The 19,848-nt window shown below is 33.5% G+C and overlaps 1 protein-coding gene across 15 annotated transcripts in view; it reads left to right on the top strand.

Annotated features, from left to right (window-relative positions):
* Positions 1-19,848, top strand: part of LOC143051499 (CUGBP Elav-like family member 4) — a 127,576-nt gene that overhangs the window by 75,429 nt on the left and 32,299 nt on the right. For all 15 annotated transcript variants that reach the window (XR_012970809.1, XM_076224392.1, XM_076224391.1 and 12 more), the window contains one exon: positions 19,597-19,645. Coding sequence is in view for 14 of the 15 variants with exons in the window: in XM_076224392.1 (XP_076080507.1) it covers positions 19,597-19,645 (49 nt within the window). In the remaining variant the exon portion in view is untranslated. The remainder of the gene's footprint in view (positions 1-19,596; positions 19,646-19,848) is intronic.

Raw genomic sequence — 19,848 nt, 5'->3', positions numbered from 1 at the left:
AGCAGCCACACAAATGCCTTTATATTTACAATGGTGAGCCTTATATATGTGCTTCACAATCAACCAATGCAGTTTATCCAAGTTGTCTTATGTTTCTATATCCCATTCAACCTTGTTATATTGTATATAGGTATATAGAACCACTAATTCAGGCCCGGTCGGAAATAACAATACAAGAAAGTATTACACACTTAAACAAAAATAGTTCCTACACATAGCTGTATCTTTGTCAAAGAGGGACGAAAGATACCAAAGGGACAGTCAAACTCATAAATCGAAAATAAACTGACAAAGCCATGGCTAAATGTCAATAGTTGAAATGTATTTTTTTTGTTTCAAATGAAAGTTTGGGGACTTGGGATCACTGAAGAGGCCTTATTGAAAGTTTCGTTTAATCAATAAAGAAGTATATATACTAATAATAGAAGGGCACATTTGCCCTGTTGTTCAGATCAGAAGCACCCGATTTTGTACTATCCAACTTCCGGGAACCAGTACGCTCAAATATGCAATTAAAGGTATGTTGACTTTTTCAGCAAAAGTCAGAATAAGGTATAGTTTTGACATGAAATGATTGCCACTTTATTTGAACTTGAGACAAAGTAGCCATTATGCTTGAAATTGCAGAATTTAACCTAGGAGCAATGGTGCTACGAATTAGTGGTTTTATATCTATATAGATTGCCATATTCCAGCCAACCAATATGGTTTTAAAATACAGGTTGCCATTATATCTTTATGTAATATGGTTAATCATGGTGACTACATATATTCCGGTTGCGGGAATTTCTCGCTACATTGAAGACCTGTTGGTGACCTTCTGCTGTTGTTTTTTTTTCTATGGTCGGGTTGTTGTCTCTTTGGCACATTCCCCATTTCCATTCTCAATTTTATTGATATATATGATTATCACACTTGTATAACAGTGACAACATGACAAATTATCACCCTTTAGAAACGTCATTTAGTTTTGATTATTAAGGGATGGGTATATAACCTTTCCCGATTGAAAAGTGTGCCGGACACCTGTCATTAAATTATTTTCCCGTCATTTGCGATAATGGGTATCAATACGTAACATATATATACAAATTCTCTTTGTTCTGACTGTACTTTAATCTGGAGACAACAAATCTATTTTGTGTGTAAAGGATGTTCGCTACTCTGTTAAGAAATAACAAGCTTTTTAAAAGACTATTATGAATTGATAGTATATAAATAAAAAAAATAAAAAGTAGAAAAAAATGGAGGGTCCGTGTGGTCGTTTTCTAGATATAATCCATTGAAAATTTGGCGGGAAATAATTCTCTCTAGATTTTTCATATATTTAACATTGGCACCTTCTTTGTTTCAAAAACTATGAAAAAATAACAAGAATTTTATAAAATTTTGAAATATGGCTTTTTAAACTTTATGTAATAAAAATATGAAAAGAAAAGTAGGGGTCAGTGGGCAAAATATTTTAATGACAATACATGGATAAAACAAGAGGATTCCGAAAATCTTGCAAAAAATCAAAAAATTGAGGAGCAAACATCCTTAACTACATTTGTGTACCTCGTGCATGCTGCAAATTCAAATGCTCTACATCACAAACTTTACTTTAAAAAAAAAAGATATTTGTCTTTATTATACCATGCATTTCGGGACCTTTTATAGCTGACTATGCAGTATTGGCTTTGTTCATTGTTGAAGGCCGTACGGTGACCTATAGTTGAATATTTCTGTGTCATTTTGGTCTCTCGTGGAAGGTTGTCTCATTGGGAATCATACCATATCTTTTTTATATTGAAAAAAAAATCACCAAATTTATTCTACCGACACATCCGACAACCGAATACTTTCAAACATGATTATAATGTTTCTCGTAAAAATATAACATTAGACGGTCAGTTTTTTTTATTCTACCCTTTCTTGTAGTCTTACATCTTTCAACAGCAAGCGTAACTAACTCAGGTCCAGAGCACTTCACATAAAAAAATTTTAAGTACTAGTAGCAATTTGTGGATTTATTCGTCTTTCCGTCAGTTTTCGTTTGTTGTCAAGTCGTTGTCAGTTTTTTCTCCAACTTATGAGGTTTGATTGGGTTTTCTAGAACCATTGCATGGTGGGAAATAACTTTTTATTGGTGGATTATTAAAATTTGTAAGTTACAATTACTCAGTTATAACAAACAAATGGTTTTTTTTAAAATCATTCCTCAAGTCAACAAAAAAAAAGCCGGATCCAGCATGCTCTGTCTCCTTAGATCATTTAAGTAAGACAAAACAAGACAAGACAAGACGAGACAAATACTTTATTAAAGCATGAAGTCTGTTAATTAATAGCGTCGAAAAAAAAAGAGAGCGATTTTATACCGCGTCTTATATATTATTAAAATTTGAACATCGGTACGCTACCGTATATATATATATAATGAATAATAGCTGATATTATTACGTTTGTTGTCCAAGATAATCAATAAATATTAAGGCAGTCTCTAATATGATAATATTTATTATTAATGGTCGTGATTTATCCTGATCTCTCTGTCTTATAAATATCATATATTCGTAGATAGAACAGTATTGATTAACAGGGTAAAGCTTAAGATCTGTTTTATCACAAAAGTTATATCATGAAAAAATTTGAATAATTTAAAAAAAAAATACTGATTTTATATTTTTAGTTTCGCGTAATAAATTAAGAAACTATGAAAAATATTGTCTGTGTCATTTGGTGGGGTTCGTGTTGTTTATTCTTTAGTTTTCTATGTTGTGTCATGTGTACTATTGTTTTTCTGTTTGTCTTTTTCATTTTTAGCCATGGCGTTGTCAGTTTGTTTTAGATTTATGAGTTTGACTGTCCCTTTGGTATCTTTCGTCCCTCTTTTAAGAAACTATGAAAAATATTTTCTGTGTCATTTGGTCTTTTGTGGAGAGTTGCAATCATACCACATCTTCATTTTTATATCAGAAAAAAAGGGTGTATTCTCTCATGCACAGTTTATCACGTGACTTTGGTTATTATTTTGCGGTCTTTTTTTGACATAAAACTCACATTTTGTCATGTCGCGGCTTTCTACTGCTGACTATACGGTATTGGTATTGCTCAATGTTAAGGTAGACTCCACAGTTAGGTGTGTAGTTTCGCATTTTGGCTCCTGTGGATTTTTCAAATATGAGAGCTAGTGTGCAATAAAATTCATTTTTGGATAGCTCAGTATTAAAATAGCCTTCGTTTTGGGTTTATATGAATAATAAGATTATGTAATGTATGTAATATAGGCTGTTTTCTGAATGACAGTCCGCATACATTGGTCCGGCAATTATTGTAATGTTTTTTTCCAACTTTTTATCACACGAACTTTGTGATTAGATTTTACGAAAAAAATGAGGCGAAAGACACCTATTTTTTATTTTATCTTCAGGAAGATTAATGTCAACAGTTTCTAAAAAGGTATCACTCAAAGGCATTGCAATTCTAGTTTGATACAAATTTTGGGGGGATATTTGACATGTTCACCCACGGGGGGGGGGGGGGTAACTTCCTATAATTGGGTATACGGGGATGTGCTAAAAATATGGGTCATAATTTTGCGAGATTTTATATAAAAATGACCCTCCTTTTTATGACATCCTATATTAAAATGCATTTACGTTTGATAACTGTATATTGATTTGGGGTATGATCTACATATATACCATATATAAATATGTTATTGAGTATGTCAATTCATATATAAAAACTTAAGGGTAGCTGGTATATTTATGAATTATGAGTGATGATGAGTTAGTGCTTACCTAAGCATGGGTCATATTTCAAATATTGTATATAAGTATAGGTCATTCTTTCTTAAATATTTATATAACTAAAGGTACTGAATTTCAGTGAATGTTATATTAAAATGGGGGTACGTTTTTTGAGGCAAAAATGGCAAACCCCTACCAACAAAATATCGAAGTTGCCCCCCCCCCCCCCCCCGTGTGTTCACCCCCCCCCCTTTTTTGCAAATATTTTATGACTAATAAATGCAGAATGTTGCCATGGATACACATAAAAGGAAATATGTTTCACCCTTTTAACTTTTGAAAATCAAATCTATGGAAGATACAGATTACATACATATGTCCATTTACAACACAAACAGTTAGGTTAATGTATTAGAAATCCAGGAACAGGAGATGATAAAACATGTTGTGGCTCATTTTTGATTTTATTTTCTAACTGTGGAGTGCTATCTAAAGGTCAAACGGTTGCTTATAATTGCTTATTTCGACGTCATTTACACATTGCTTGATAATTGTCTCTTTGACAATCATACCACAGTTCCTTATTTACGGTATTATTCTTATGTCAGACGCAGTAGTAAAATCAATTAAACAAAGTATTGAAAATGAAAACTCACCAAAAAGATGACCTTTGAAAACAAACTCACATGTCAATTATATTTTTGCTACTTTGTAATGACGAGTTTTTATTTTGTTTTGTGCTTGTTCCTTGTATGAACAGATTGACTTTCTCTTTATTTATTTCTCATTTTGGTTGATTTCTAAGAGCAAACCGAACAATCTATGCCCTGTTCGTTGTTAAAGCCATTAAGGTTCATAATAAATAGTTGTCAATATGATCACTGACAGATCCCATTAGACAAATTGAAAGTCAAGACAGTTCTCATAAAACTTTCTTTAACCATTTCGACCATTGTATTTCTTAATGAATATAATATTAGAACACCATTAATAGTGCTTCAAGTAATGGAAAGTTCATACGTAAATGCATATGAGAGAGAAAAATGAAATTATTGTATGTCAAAAAAGGGGCTGAAGTTGACCAGGAGAAATTAAAAATTTATTAGTCGAGATAACTATCAAACACCATTTAAAAAAATAACGAATAAGGACCAAATGTCAATTAACTTCGCAAACGATAAATAGAAAACTATAGACTTAGCAACACGAAAGCATAACATAAACATAACGGAACTGTTATCGTGTGCTCCGGAAAGGTAATCAGATCGTATTGCACTATTGACAGCGTCCATCACCCCATATATACTTCTTGCCTTACTCAGATGCTATAGAAATGAGGTTTCGTCAGTCGAGAATAAATATGTCCACTATAAAACAGGAGTTGATAAACACGGTACATGTTGTGGCATGTTAATCGAATACTTTGCAAATCACGGTTTTATAAAAAAAATAAGAAGACGTGGTATGAGTGCCAATGCGACAACTCTTCTCACCAGAATCAAAATAACATAGAAATTAACAACTAAATGTCACCGTAAGGCCTTCAACAATAAGCAAATCCCGAACAGCATGTGCCTGTCGTAAAGTATAATACTTACCATGTAGTCATACCAATGTGTTTTTATTTTAATGCAAGACAAATAGTCTCAATGCGATTACCTACAGTTTAGGGTAAACAATACACGTTCTCCCAACGATGTTTTTGTATTTGGAATTTGTGGTTGATGACCTGAAGATGTTTTGTATCGTTTAGTTATAGTGTATCGTTTTCCATCAAGGTCACGTATATACCAGTATCGACAAAACAGTCTCGTATTATGATCAGCTTCTTTTATATTGTGTAAATATTTATAAAGAATCATTTTAATTAGTTTCTAAAACATTTTAATCTAAAAAAGCAGTAATACTTTGAAAATTTGAATGAGACAAATAAGACGTACATGTATGTTGCCATTGTATACATCGTCTGATTTATAATGAATAATATGTTTGAAGCTTCTGTTCTTTTTGTTTTTTCCACAATATATCATATACAAAGACTGGTTTCTAATCTGCTTAAAGTTACAAGATCACAAGCTAAAAAAACATTAAAACTTCGATCCGTCGTTTTCATATTAAAATTTCATAAAGATTAAAAGAAATTATTGACGATATTGAAAATTTTAAAATCCTTCCTTCAAAAGAATCTTTTCTCTTTTGAAGATGATATGGAATTATTAGATTGTTGAAGTCTTTAACCATGAAAGACGGTTTAATGAACATCAGGAAAAGACCTTTCGATATTCTTTTGGTTTAATCAAAAAATCCATAGTGTTACATTAGATTTTAAGCTAACAAACTTGTAAACTTGACAAATTAGATAATGGGCATTAATTATTTTGAAAATAAGAAAACTTTTGCAGTTATAGCTATAGATCTGTAATTATTGTACATGCAGTGTAATTGATTTTTTAAATATTGTTCCTAATTTTAAAACGGCATAACATTTAGATATTATAACGTTACCTAACTTGATTGTCGAAAACGAAGGGGATATGTAAACATGTCAAAGTGAGATACCAGAGGGTCATTCAAACTAATAGATAAACAATAAACTGAAAACGCCATGGCTAAAAAAGAAAAAAGACAATCAATATAACACAATACACAACATAGTTTCACCTTGCACGTAAAATTGAGAATGGAAATGGGGACTGTGCCAAGGAGACAACAACCCGACCCCAAAGAGAAGATAACAACCGAAGGCCACCAACGGGTATGCTTCATAAACTTGTGTTTAGATATATCTCCGATTCCTAGCATTATAGTTTCAGTGTTTAGATTTATCTCCGAGTCTTAGCATTATAGTTTCAGTGTTTAGATTTATCTCCGAGTCTTAGCATTATAGTTTCAGTGTTTAGATTTATCTCCGAGTCTTAGCATTATAGTTTCAGTGTTTAGATTTATCTCCGAGTCTTAGCATTATAGTTTCAGTGTTTAGATTTATCTCCGAGTCTTAGCATTACAGTTTCAGTGTTTAGATTTATCTCCGAGTCTTAGCATTATAGTTTCAGTGTTTAGATATATCTCCGAGTCTTAGCATTATAGTTTCAGTGTTTAGATATATCTCCGAGTCCTAGCATTATAGTTTCAGTGTTTAGATATATCTCCGAGTCCTAGCATTATAGTTTCAGTGTTTAGATATATCTCCGAGTCTTAGCATTATAGTTTCAGTGTTTAGATATATCTCCGAGTCCTAGCATTATAGTTTCAGTGTTTAGATATATCTCCGAGTCTTAGCATTATAGTTTCAGTGTTTAGATTTATCTCCGAGTCCTAGCATTATAGTTTCAGTGTTAGATATATCTCCGAGTCCTAGCATTATTCAGTGTTTAGATTTATCTCCGAGTCCTAGCATTATAGTTTCAGTGTTTAGATATATCTCCGAGTCCTAGCATTATTCAGTGTTTAGATTTATCTCCGAGTCCTAGCATTATAGTTTCAGTGTTTAGATATATCTCCGAGTCCTAGCATTATAGTTTCAGTGTTTAGATTTATCTCCGAGTCTTAGCATTATAGTTTCAGTGTTTAGATATATCTCCGAGTCCTAGCATTATAGTTTCAGTGTTTAGATTTATCTCCGAGTCCTAGCATTATAGTTTCAGTGTTTAGATTTATCTCCGAGTCCTAGCATTATAGTTTCAGTGTTTAGATATATCTCCGAGTCCTAGCATTATAGTTTCAGTGTTTAGATTTATCTCCGAGTCCTAGCATTATAGTTTCAGTGTTTAGATTTATCTCCGAGTCCTAGCATTATAGTTTCAGTGTTTAGATTTATCTCCGAGTCCTAGCATTATAGTTTCAGTGTTTAGATATATCTCCGAGTCCTAGCATTATAGTTTCAGTGTTTAGATATATCTCCGAGTCCTAGCATTATAGTTTCAGTGTTTAGATATATCTCCGAGTCCTAGCATTATAGTTTCAGTGTTTAGATATATCTCCGAGTCTTAGCATTATAGTGTCAGTACATGAAGTGCATATCTTATAAAAAAACTCATCATAGAAACTAGGACTAAATTTTATACATACGCCAGACGCGCGTTTCGTCTACAAAAGACTCATCAGTGACGCTCGAATCCAAAAAAGTTAAAAAAGCCAAATAAAGTACGAATTAATTTGAAGAGCATTGAGATCCAAAATTCCTAAAAGTGTTTCCAAATACAGCTAAGGTAATCTACGCCTGAGGTAGAAAAGCCTTAGTATTTCAAAAAATTTAAATTTGTAAACAGTTAATTTATATATATAACAATATCAATGATAATTCATGTCAGCAAAAAAAGTGCTGACTACTGGGCTTGTGATACCCTCGGGGAAATAAATCTCCGACAGCAGTGGTATCGACCCAGTGGTTGTAAATAAACTCAGCATAGATACCAGGACTAAATTTCATATATACGCCAGACGCGCGTTTCGTCTATAAACGGGGAATGTTTAGCCCAAAATGTTAGAGATCAGTATCTAAGCACTGGCTATTTGGCGGGTGATTCAAAAGCTTAAGAAGCCAATATAAAAATAAGATGTGATATAAATGTCAATGTGACAACTCTTCACAAGAGACCAAATGACACACAAATTAAAAAGACTATCTAAGAGATGACTACATGATCCTTTCAAAATTTAATGAGCAAGACCTGGAAAGATACAGACAGTTACATATTCTTTAGAATGTTTAAATGATTTCTCAAAAACATTGAGATACTAAATAGGCATCAATTGTGATGGCCTTACGGGATAGATGGGCTTACCATCGCTCATTGTCATTCGTCTATAGTTTCCTTCGAATGACACTCTTATTTCGACGTTTATACTTTAGTTAATGATTCGAGTCACATCTAGAGCCACTGAGGTCCGTCTATTGCTTGTTGTAGTTGTGATAAGTTGTTTAAACTTTTAGTGTTTTGGGATATTATAATGCAAATAATAATGAATAATAAGAAATGATAAGAAACTGTAACAAGGAATTTGGTAAACAAGCAAATAGCGATTTATAATTTATGTTTTGTGATTAATGTAACGTTGAATGATTAGGAGAAGATAACGGTATGGCCAGATGATGGCTTCAAGTTACTTGGAGCCTCTAGTTTAATGTCGGCATGGTGCAACAGCGAGTAATCACGAAAATCGTCAGTATCATTAACTCACCTGCTTCTGTATGATTATCTATTGATTGCAATGATCAAATGATTTAATCGTAAAATGGATTTTTATTCTATTTTTACGCTTTATCAATAATCAATTTCCTTGTATTCCTACATTACGTAACATAACTTGTTTTTCCATGAAATACCACGTTAGTTCTGCATTGATATAGACCCAGTCGTTCAGAAAGCTTTGATGGGTTAACGTTATTGACATCTATTAAAGAGTTCAAGTGACCCATAAATCCCTATTGGATTTGCTGCTGGTTTTTATATTGGCAGTTTACAGACAAAATCAATCGAAATATATTCAATCTCGACGTTTGCATTCTTTGACGTCATTTCTTTGGTCTACTGGTGAATCATCGTATATAGTGATGTTTCAAATTAAAATCATGCCTTTATTTAGTAGATCTAGGATCCTAGTCAGTTTGCCGAACTTTAGGAATAATAAGTAACGATTCCAGCTCCATTGTAATAGAGCATTGCTCTTTCAACCATACATATAAAAAAAGAAGATGTGGTATGATAGCCAATGAGACAACTATCCACAAAAGACCAAAATGACACAGACATTAACAACTATAGGTCACCGTACGGCCTTCAACAATGAGCAAAATGTGTGTTTTGAGTGCACTATATATCTTTTTATTTTGCATGTAAACATACATTGATTAAGGACACTAATCTCTTCTTCACACTGCATCATGTCACTCACTTTTGTAATTTTAACGTGAGTACACTCTGTATATCCGTGTATCACGTCATTCTTTTCTGTGTATTTATCTCTTCGGTACTAGTCTACTTGTGTCTAATTCTGTGTGCACATCGAGTGCGTCTTGTTAGAGTAAAATTGTCAAAGTCGACACGAATTATGCCAACAGTGAAACTGCGGTCTATACTTAACGGTCGGATTACGCGTACGGTACCGGGGTCTGTTTATCCTTCGGATAACATAAGATCACCACCATGATGGTTCATTTTGCATAGTATGAGTTTGTCTTAAATTAGGTCATGGTTTTGTCTTTTTTCTTGAACATGATTTTTATTTATCCTTTTAACTTCTGTCTGTTTTTGTGTGCATTAGTTTGAAGATAACCAATGTAACACTTGGCAAAACAATGTAGGTTCTAGTTTTGTTACTTATGACACAATAGCATACTAGAGTCGTATGTCAAAAATATTTGACTTGAGTTTTGTTACTTATGACACAATAGCATACTAGAGTCGTATGTCAAAAATATTTGACTTGAGTTTTGTTACTTATGACACAATAGCATACTAGAGTCGTATGTCAAAAATATTTGACTTGAGTTTTGTTACTTATGACACAATAGCATACTAGAGTCGTATGTCAAAAATATTTGACTTGAGTTTTGTTACTTATGACACAATAGCATACTAGAGTCGTATGTCAAAAATATTTGACTTGAGTTTTGTTACTTATGACACAATAGCATACTAGAGTCGTATGTCAAAAATATTTGACTTGAGTTTTGTTACTTATGACACAATAGCATACTAGAGTCGTATGTCAAAAATATTTGACTTGAGTTTTGTTACTTATGACACAATAGCATACTAGAGTCGTATGTCAAAAATATTTGACTTGAGTTTTGTTACTTATGACACAATAGCATACTAGAGTCGTATGTCAAAAATATTTGACTTGAGTTTTGTTACTTATGACACAATAGCATACTAGAGTCGTATGTCAATAATATTTGACTTGAGTTTTGTTACTTATGACACAATAGCATACTAGAGTCGTATGTCAAAAATATTTGACTTGAGTTTTGTTACTTATGACACAATAGCATACTAGAGTCGTATGTCAAAAATATTTGACTTGAGTTTTGTTACTTATGACACAATAGCATACTAGAGTCGTATGTCAAAAATATTTGACTTGAGTTTTGTTACTTATGACAGAATAGCATACTAGAGTCGTATGTCAATAATATTTGACTTGAGTTTTGTTTATACAAGATGTAAACCACCGAAGCAACAAGACGTCCATGAAAATCATTATAAAGTTTATATAAAAAAAAATCAAATGTGGACGGTCTTATTTCATGCTGTTATATTTATCATACTATTATGTACACCTTAGTCTGCAATCAATAATGGTTCAATAACAAACCAGAAGTCAAGTACCCTGGGTCAACAACTGATGTATTAACAAAGAGAGAATTCAATATCTGTGTTTGTTAATGGTATAACCATTATGAGATTACATTGAAAAAAAATCAAAGTTGCTGTGTCATTCTGGATTATATTCAAGATTAATCTTGGTGATAAATTTAAGTATTGTTTTATATAGTATTAGTATAGTGCAAATTTTTCAACATTTTTGCTCTTTCAAATAAATTACAAGATTTAAAAAAAAAGTCCAGTTGTTTGTTAATCTATGCGCGTACACCTTGTGCTTAGAAACAGTTTAATCAAACACGTCATGATGGAGGGAAGGGCTTTTAAGGTGGAACCTAACACTATAGGTAGATAACTCTGTAAAATCACCTAAACGTTTTAATGACGTTGTGTTTTTAAGGGAATATTAAGCTTCTCAATGATCAAAATTAGTGTTTGTCAAACTGCTATATAACCAGTGTAATTTTTCTGACAAAATGCTTGGTTCAAATTTTTTGAAATTTTTATATTTTTGTCAAAGGGTCAAAGTAAATACTTTGTAAAAATTTTGTGTAAATTAAACGAGCCGAATTAATTTTAGTGAAAGTGTTGGGTACCACCTTAAATCCCACCATAGTTTAAGATTAAACTATATATTTATGTCTATACCGACAGTCTTGTATTGTTTGGAGCATTTTCATAATAAATAGATATGCAAGAAGATGTCGCATAAGTGCCAATGAGACAACTCTCCATTCAAGTCACAATTTGTAAAATTAAACCATTATAGGTCAAAGTATGGCCTAAAACACAGCTATGGATTTATTTGGGAAAAAAAGTTTGTTTCCAGTTTTTGGAGCAAAAAAAATTTTTTTTTGACTCTGAGAAAAAAAAGTTGTTTGTTTCACCCTCAGCTGCCACTATTATGTAATGCTAAAATTGAAAGAAAAAATTGTTTTCGACTTGTCGCCAAAAAAATAGATTATAAGATATATTTAGGACATGTTTTCGCATCATTTCGCTCTTCTATAGAGACTTTTGGAGTCTTGGTGTTATTTGAGGTTTAGAACAATAATATATGACCTTACTTTTTGGTATATATATTCACCTCCTAACTTAGTTTTGCGTGTAGAGTACAGAGTATTTTTAGCAATCCTGAACTGATTGTATTTTTACCAAATTGCTAAGTTTAGGTTTCTCTTTTTTTGAAAGAATCTCTTACTTTCAATTTTTTTTTATATCGTATCGTATCCAATTCATTCGATTGGAAACATGAATTATTAAAGCATGTTATCAGCCATCACTGACGTACTAACATGTCCACGTAAAGAACTATCCGTGTCAGAACCGGTTGTATTATATTTTCCCCATCAATAATTTATATACAAATCGTTTTCTGTTTATTTTGTTACACAAAGATCATTACAGGTCTATTTATTATTAAGATTATCAGACAGGTGGTTACTATAGAATATATGCCAGCACTGGAAATCGACATTCTCCCAGGAAATGTATTTTCTCGCCATTTAAAAACTGAGTTAGGGAGCTACCATTTGATTTTTAGGGGGGGTGGGGGTTAGGATGAAAAATTTGTCCTTCATTTTTTTTTAGTTGTAATCTCTGTCCTGCCTTTTTATTTTTCACTCTATTCGGTCCTGCTTTTTTTTTTCTTAGAAGTTTTAAAATATCGAATGTTTGCTATGAGCCGAGATATTCACGTCTCGCTCAACCTCTGATGACTTAAAGACACCGGTTTGCCCTTAAATTTGGTGTGATTTTAACCGAATTGACCATCTATACTAATAAACGAGAAGACCTCATTTTGTGTATCGCTTCCCTTCCTTCCACAATAAATTAATCATCATGCCTCTGTGCGCATTTGTCATAAATTCTTATGATTATTCAAATTGAGTTATTTTGGGAGAAAAAACGAGAAAATAGGTGTCCGGATATTGTTTCCGTCATCAGACTGACTTTAAGTCATAGATAAAACTTCCGGTTTTAAACATGCACAAGAACAACCAATCGTATGATAGGTTACAAAAATATAAAATAGATTTAAGCAAATCAGAGCGTTCTCCATATCATGGTTTTTAGATCGTAAGAACCACAACTATTATACCTCCTTAGAGACAATTATTTTTCGCGTTTATCCACATGTAAACTACGATTATACTACTATAATATATAGAGACTCTCTGTATTCTGTCTACTAAAAATAATAATTGTGGTATAAGGCTAGAAACACGAACATAATTGAATTAAACAGAAATGAAACAAATAACGGACTTTGGAAAAAAGGGAGAGGGCTTTAGATACCTTATATGAAATTCTCCAGTCATAATAGCTTTTTCAAAAATTCATTCTACAAGTTTACAAGCTGTATATGCCCGCGATTTCGCGGGTGTGTTCTAGCAAACACTTAACGGTTGTTTGGGAACAGAAGGCCTGGCTATAAGGTCACAAGACTGGGAAATTTTAGACACTCGCAAGGGCTCAACACTCTTGTCGATGTTTGATTCAAAATGCATGTCTACGACTGTATCGTTCCTTTTACTTTATGATTTTTTTTTATTGGTTTCCATTAAAAGCCCGAGATTTGTCTTATAGTTATACGCATTCTAAAAGGGTTGTCTTATTACATTTTATGCAGTTGGAGAGGGCTGTCCTCTCTCCTTGGAATGTATTCTTTGCTAAGTCTGTTTGGATATATTGGCAATGCCATGGCTGCTTGTCCGTTTGAAAATGAACGATTCCTGTTACAAATGGTTGTGTCGCTTATAGTCTGTCATAAGAGAATAAGACATATTAAAGAGCTGATGAATATTGCTCTATTGCTTAACTTGTGAAAGGACCAGTTTCACCGAACAACAGCTGAGTATTGCTCTAACCCGATAGTATGTACTCGTCGTCACGTTTTGTTTGTATAAATTATATACGGGACGGTATATAATATAAAAAAGAAGATGTGGTATGACTGCCAATGAGACAACTGTCCACAAGAGACCAAAATGATACAGACATTAACAACTATAGGTCACCGTACGGCCTTCGACAATGAGCAAAGCCCATACCGCATAGTCAGCTATAAAAGGCCCCGATATTTATATGTAAAATAATTCAAACGAGAAAACTAACGGCCTTATTTATATAAAAAAGAAATGAACGAAAAACAAATATGTAACACATAAACAAACGACAACCACTGAATTATAGGCTCCTGTACTATACTAGTATTACAATTCGCAAATGTACTTGGTTGTTTGGTATGGTAGTACAGAACCTTTATTATCACTAGCATAAAAAATTCTGATTCAACTCTCTCTCTCTCTCTCCCTTATTCTCAATTTGTTGAACGGTATGCGACATGTTTTATTTTCAACAATAGCAATTACGTCTGCGAAATGATATTGTGTGAAAATATTCCTTCTGCTGTATCCTTGGAAAACTGTTGCCATACCAACCACATTTTTTCAATAAAAAATAACAAATGCTTTTTAAAACTTGACGTGTTGTTCATTAATGTCTGCCAAACGATCGACTTGTCTTCGGTTTTGTCGCGGAATGATTATTTCTGTAATTGAAAATCGTTACATTGTCATTCCGACACACGATTTATATTTATAATACTCCGGAAAAAAGCGGATGAGAAAAATTAAGCGCCATGACTCATATTCTGCAAATCAAATCGGATCGGATTAAAACATGAAGTAGAAATCTTTTGTCTATCATCAAAAATCAATGAATATCTTATTTTATAAAAGAATTCTTATAAAGGAAAAGATCATTTCGTCTAGAGAATTGAGTCGGATATTATTTCAAAGGAATAATATCCTTGGTTACGGCTTACACGTGAGGACAATAAGAATGAACTTGTCATCATCTTCAGATTTATATAAACTCAGGTGGAATTAGAAAAAAAGAAGACAAAAGAAATATTTGAGAGAAAACCAATAATATGCATGAGCAACAGGGAATTTATTTTAAATGCACTCCTCGATTGGATTGCTTCTCACTTACATTTTCAGTTTTAGTTTTTGTTGACTCTTATATTTTGCAGTTCTGATCTGTAAATGACCTATTATTGATTCCATTAACGTTATTGCAGTAAAGACACGTTCCTTTGAACAAATACTTATTAATCTCCCTTTTTCCCACGGTGTTTTTTTCTAAAAGAAGCGTGTGAATTGGTTGGTTTATGTTGGTCCGTTTTAGTGTACGTACGTGTCTGCTTTGTTATTCCCTGATATGTTATATATTGTTTGGACGTACCGTTGTCATCGGAGGAAAGCACTTAATAATTTACCAGAATCAGTGCAAGGTTCTTAAAAGACCTAGATGCGAATACCACAGACACGAAATTGAACAAAAGTTATCCCATTCTTATATATTATAAGATTGAGAATGGAGATGGGGAATGTGTCAACGAGACAGCAACCCGACCATATAGCAGACAACAGCCGAAAGCCACCAATGGGTATTCAATGCAACGAGAAACTCCCGCACCCGGAGGCGTTCTTCAGCTTGCCCCTAAACAAATATGTATACTAGTCATCATTTACATTATTTGTACACAAACAACATGACAGAATAAAAAATATAATAAGCAAAACAATAATGTGCACGTATATAAACATGTTTAACCCCGCCAAGTTCTACATATCCCTTTCCAAAGTCAGGAGCTTGTAATTACGTGGTTGTTGTGGGTTGCTGTCTATCATATTTATTTTTCGGTAATTAGTCATAAATCAGGCCGTTTGTTTTCTCCTTCTTAAAAGTCTGCATGTTAGCTTACTATACGGTTTGAGTTTTGCTAATTGTTGAAGATCGCACCAACATCAACAAACGACAACCACTCAGAACCTAAGGTTCCTGACTTGGGACAGATGCAAACTAATGCAGAGCCTAGGGTGACGTTTAATGGGCGCGTCAACCTTCACTGACTTAGGACAGATGTAAACTAATGCAGAGCCGAGGGTGACGTTTAATGGGCGCGTCAACCTTCACTGACTTAGGACAGATGTAAACTAATGCAGAGCCTAGGGTGACGTTTAATGGGCGCGTCAACCTTCACTGACTTAGGACAGATGTAAACTAATGCAGAGCCTAGGGTGACGTTTAATGGGCGCGTCAACTTTCACTGACTTAGGACAGATGTAAACTAATGCAGAGCCTAGGGTGACGTTTAATGGGCGCGTCAACCTTCACTGACTTAGGACAGATGTAAACTAATGCAGAGCCTAGGGTGACGTTTAATGGGCGCGTCAACCTTCACTGACTTAGGACAGATGTAAACTAATGCAGAGTCTAGGGTGACGTTTAATGGGCGCGTCAACCTTCACTGACTTAGGACAGATGTAAACTAATGCAGAGCCTAGGGTAACGTTTAATAGGCGCGCCAACCTTCACCCAACTTGAAACAATAGTGCAACGGCCAACATCATAAAAAAAGGCAGACACACTTTAAACAACTTGTTTTATTAGCAACCAAACAACATCTCCTATAATTGTATAATTATTATGAAATAAAGAAAGATAAAATAGGAACGATTTAAAGGATATCTCTATGATATTTTCCCAAGGATTTGTATAATCTAACTATACATTTCTGTATTATCTAAGAACATTTTAACACAGTTTCTTCTATAGAAAGAACAACCCCTTTAATTAGATTTATTCCTCTATCCTTTTGTCGTATTATTTCTTTCCTTTGGCGTGTTATTAATTCAATATTTCTAGCCGCTTGTGAAACAATTGCATAAATGGATTTTTTCCCAAACTATCAAATACAATCCGAAGATTAAGTCTTGTATTTTATAATGGAATTGGAGCATCAATTCAGTGACTCATATCGTAATAAAAAAAACATCTCCGGAGTTGTCGCAGCTGCACTTTCCGATTCCAAATCAATGTTAATACATCGGAATTCATGTCTGACGAGGCTCCAGAGAGAAGTTCTGTGATTTTATCGGTAATAAAATTTGTCCGAATAGTCGGAACGAGAGGAGCATTTCTTATTGCGCAGTTGTCTTTATATCTAGTACTAGTTCTTGGCTGTATAAATAAGTTATTGGGGGAAAAAATGAAAACATAATATGTTTGTATACATTTCGAGATATAATTCAAGACAAAGTTTAATTTGGTTGTATATGGGATTCCGTACAATTTTGTAAGGATTAAGATCTTTTTCAGTGCATGGAAAAGTGCTCTTTCGGTGCTTTTTGTGTACATTCTATACATTGATTTATATATTGATAACAAAATAATGGCTCGTAGTACTTTCAAATTCTTGTACCTGTAGGCTTTTTATTTCTAATGATTATATATAGATACACTTTCTTCAAGTGTATGGTAATATAGTTAATTACACCTTATGTAAGAATCCGGGGTTTTGAATGGTTGATAGCCAGTGTATTTTTCACCAATTTACTGTTATCAAATGAATATCGTTCATTTTTAACGCCGCCGGGGTATACTAGTATGCATAAAGGATTTTTTACCCTCTCTGTCGTGGTATTTGCCAAAAAATACTCTATCCGACTGGACGCTTGTAACGTCACGATTATCAATGCGCTTTTGAACGGTAACCAGATATAGCATGTTCTTGAAAATACCAGTCTTGAAAATGAATTTCCCTCGCCTTACGGCTCGTGAAATTTAACATTCTCTCGACTGGTATTTACCCCAAATACCCCTCCTTAACATGATATATCTGTTCCATAATTCACTAGCGATTGCTAGATCATGTGACTTTTGTCACGTTGCAGAATTTCCAAAGGGATTATATGTATGGAGCTGATATTTCAGTTTAAATTGTTTACAAATACAAGTCGTAAGATTTGAAAAAATACTTCTTTCTTTCAGAGAATATAGTAATGGCAAAAAATAGATTTAAAATTTGAGAACATGCACAAGTCCCAAGTCAGGAGCCTCTGGCCTTTGTTAGTCTTGTATTATTTTAATTTTAGTTTCTTAGTGTACAATTTGGAAATTAGTATGGCGTTCATTATCACTGGACTAGTATATATTTGTTTAGGGGCCAGCCGAAGGACGACTCCGGGTGCGGGAATTTCTCGCTACATTAAAGACCTGTTGGTGACCCTCTGCTGTTGTTTTTTAGTTGGTCGGGTTGTTGTCTCTTTGACACATTCCCCATTTCCATTCTCAATTTTATTCACAAGTAAAGTTCTCCCAAAAGACCCATATAGCCAGAATTTTCAACGGTTTTATGTGTATGAAGCTGAATTTTATAGTTTAAATGGTTTACAAATACAAGTCGTAAGATTTGAAATAACGACTTCTTTCTTGCAAAGATCATTAAAACTGTATATGTGGATTTAAAATTTGAGAACACAAGTGAAGGTCTCCCAAAAGACCTTTCAAGCCGACTTTCAAATTGTGACAGCTTTCTTATAAGAGGGTTAAAATGGCAAACAATGATTTTGAAATATAAGGATTGTCCTCCAAAAGACCCTTATTGTCGACTTTAAGCTGATTGTGTTGAAAAAAACTTAATCGAGTTCCGTCTGCTTAGTTCTTTAAATCGCTACATTGAAAGATGGTTCTAAGGTTTCAGTAATTGCATTTCTCAAGAACGAGAGGTTTCTTTGGTGCTAATTGCAACATATTTGCATCAAGAAAATAAAATTTTCTCCAAGACGAGGTTGTAAATGATCGGAAGTTGCATACGAATGGAAGTTTATTGTCCATAAATTAAGACTTTATAGAAGGTTTACTTAATATGGTAAGAATTCGTGTCGAAATTAAATAAAGTTTATATATACAGTAGGGACATGATTTAGTGCGTGAGGTTCAATTGGAGAATGTCAGAGGAAACTAATAAAGGTTATAAGTTTAAAGTTTTTTCTAATTTTTGGCATCCTGATAGATGTAACAGAAAATTTCTTATAAAAAATCATTCAGGTGCATAAAAGCTAGATTTCAATCTGGAAACAGTTGAAATTTAGCTTTTTGTGTACACTTTTATCATCTGTATAAAATGAAATGCTACATTTTAAAAGATTATATCTTTTGCATACGTGACTATCAAGGATTTGTACAGTAAGCCTTCTCGCTATACAAATCCTTGGTGACTAAATAGTAATTTTGAGGGCAGATTGTACGTTTCTGTTAAATTTAATAATAATTCAATGATTTCTGGAACTCCTGAAACAACTCTCTGAGGGGTTCGTATAATGTAGTCTGTTGCGAGGCAAAATATATGCCACTAAATTCAAAATATACTCATCCTTTAAAAACCGAATTTCATAAATGACAAACGGCTAACATATATATAGCCAAAGTCCATAAATGACAAACGGCTAACATATATAGCCAAAGTTATGATAAAATGGAAGGAGAGGTTTACAAAAATATACCGGGGACACGCAGATTTAATTGGTTTAAGAGAAGAACTCGACTTTCCCTGTTTGAATCTCGGTGGAAGAACAGGAGCCTCCAGGTTTTACTGGTTTAAGAAACTCGACTCTCCTTATTTTAATCTAGATAGTTGGAACGAGAAAAATTCAATATAGCAATGTTATCCCTTATACTTTCAGATGAACCGTCCTATACAGGTTAAACCAGCAGACAGTGAAAGTAGGGCGGGTAAGTGTTCATGTTATGTATTTCACAGGCTGATCCATGCAGGGGAGCGTCCTGGGTAAATCAGAACCCCCTTTTTGACGATCGATGCTTGTAAAAGGGGACATGTGGTAGGAACCTCTTTTAAAATACGAGTAGCTGGGTCCGCCCCTGAGATCAGTTTATATGTGTGTGTTTATTTGTAGGTTGTTTTTGCTTTGTTTAAA

Source organism: Mytilus galloprovincialis, chromosome 11, assembly GCF_965363235.1.
Source record: "Mytilus galloprovincialis chromosome 11, xbMytGall1.hap1.1, whole genome shotgun sequence".
NCBI classification, from domain to species: Eukaryota; Metazoa; Mollusca; class Bivalvia; order Mytilida; family Mytilidae; genus Mytilus; species Mytilus galloprovincialis.
The sequence above is the reverse complement of the archived record's forward strand: the minus strand, read 5'-3'. Positions and strand labels throughout refer to the sequence as shown.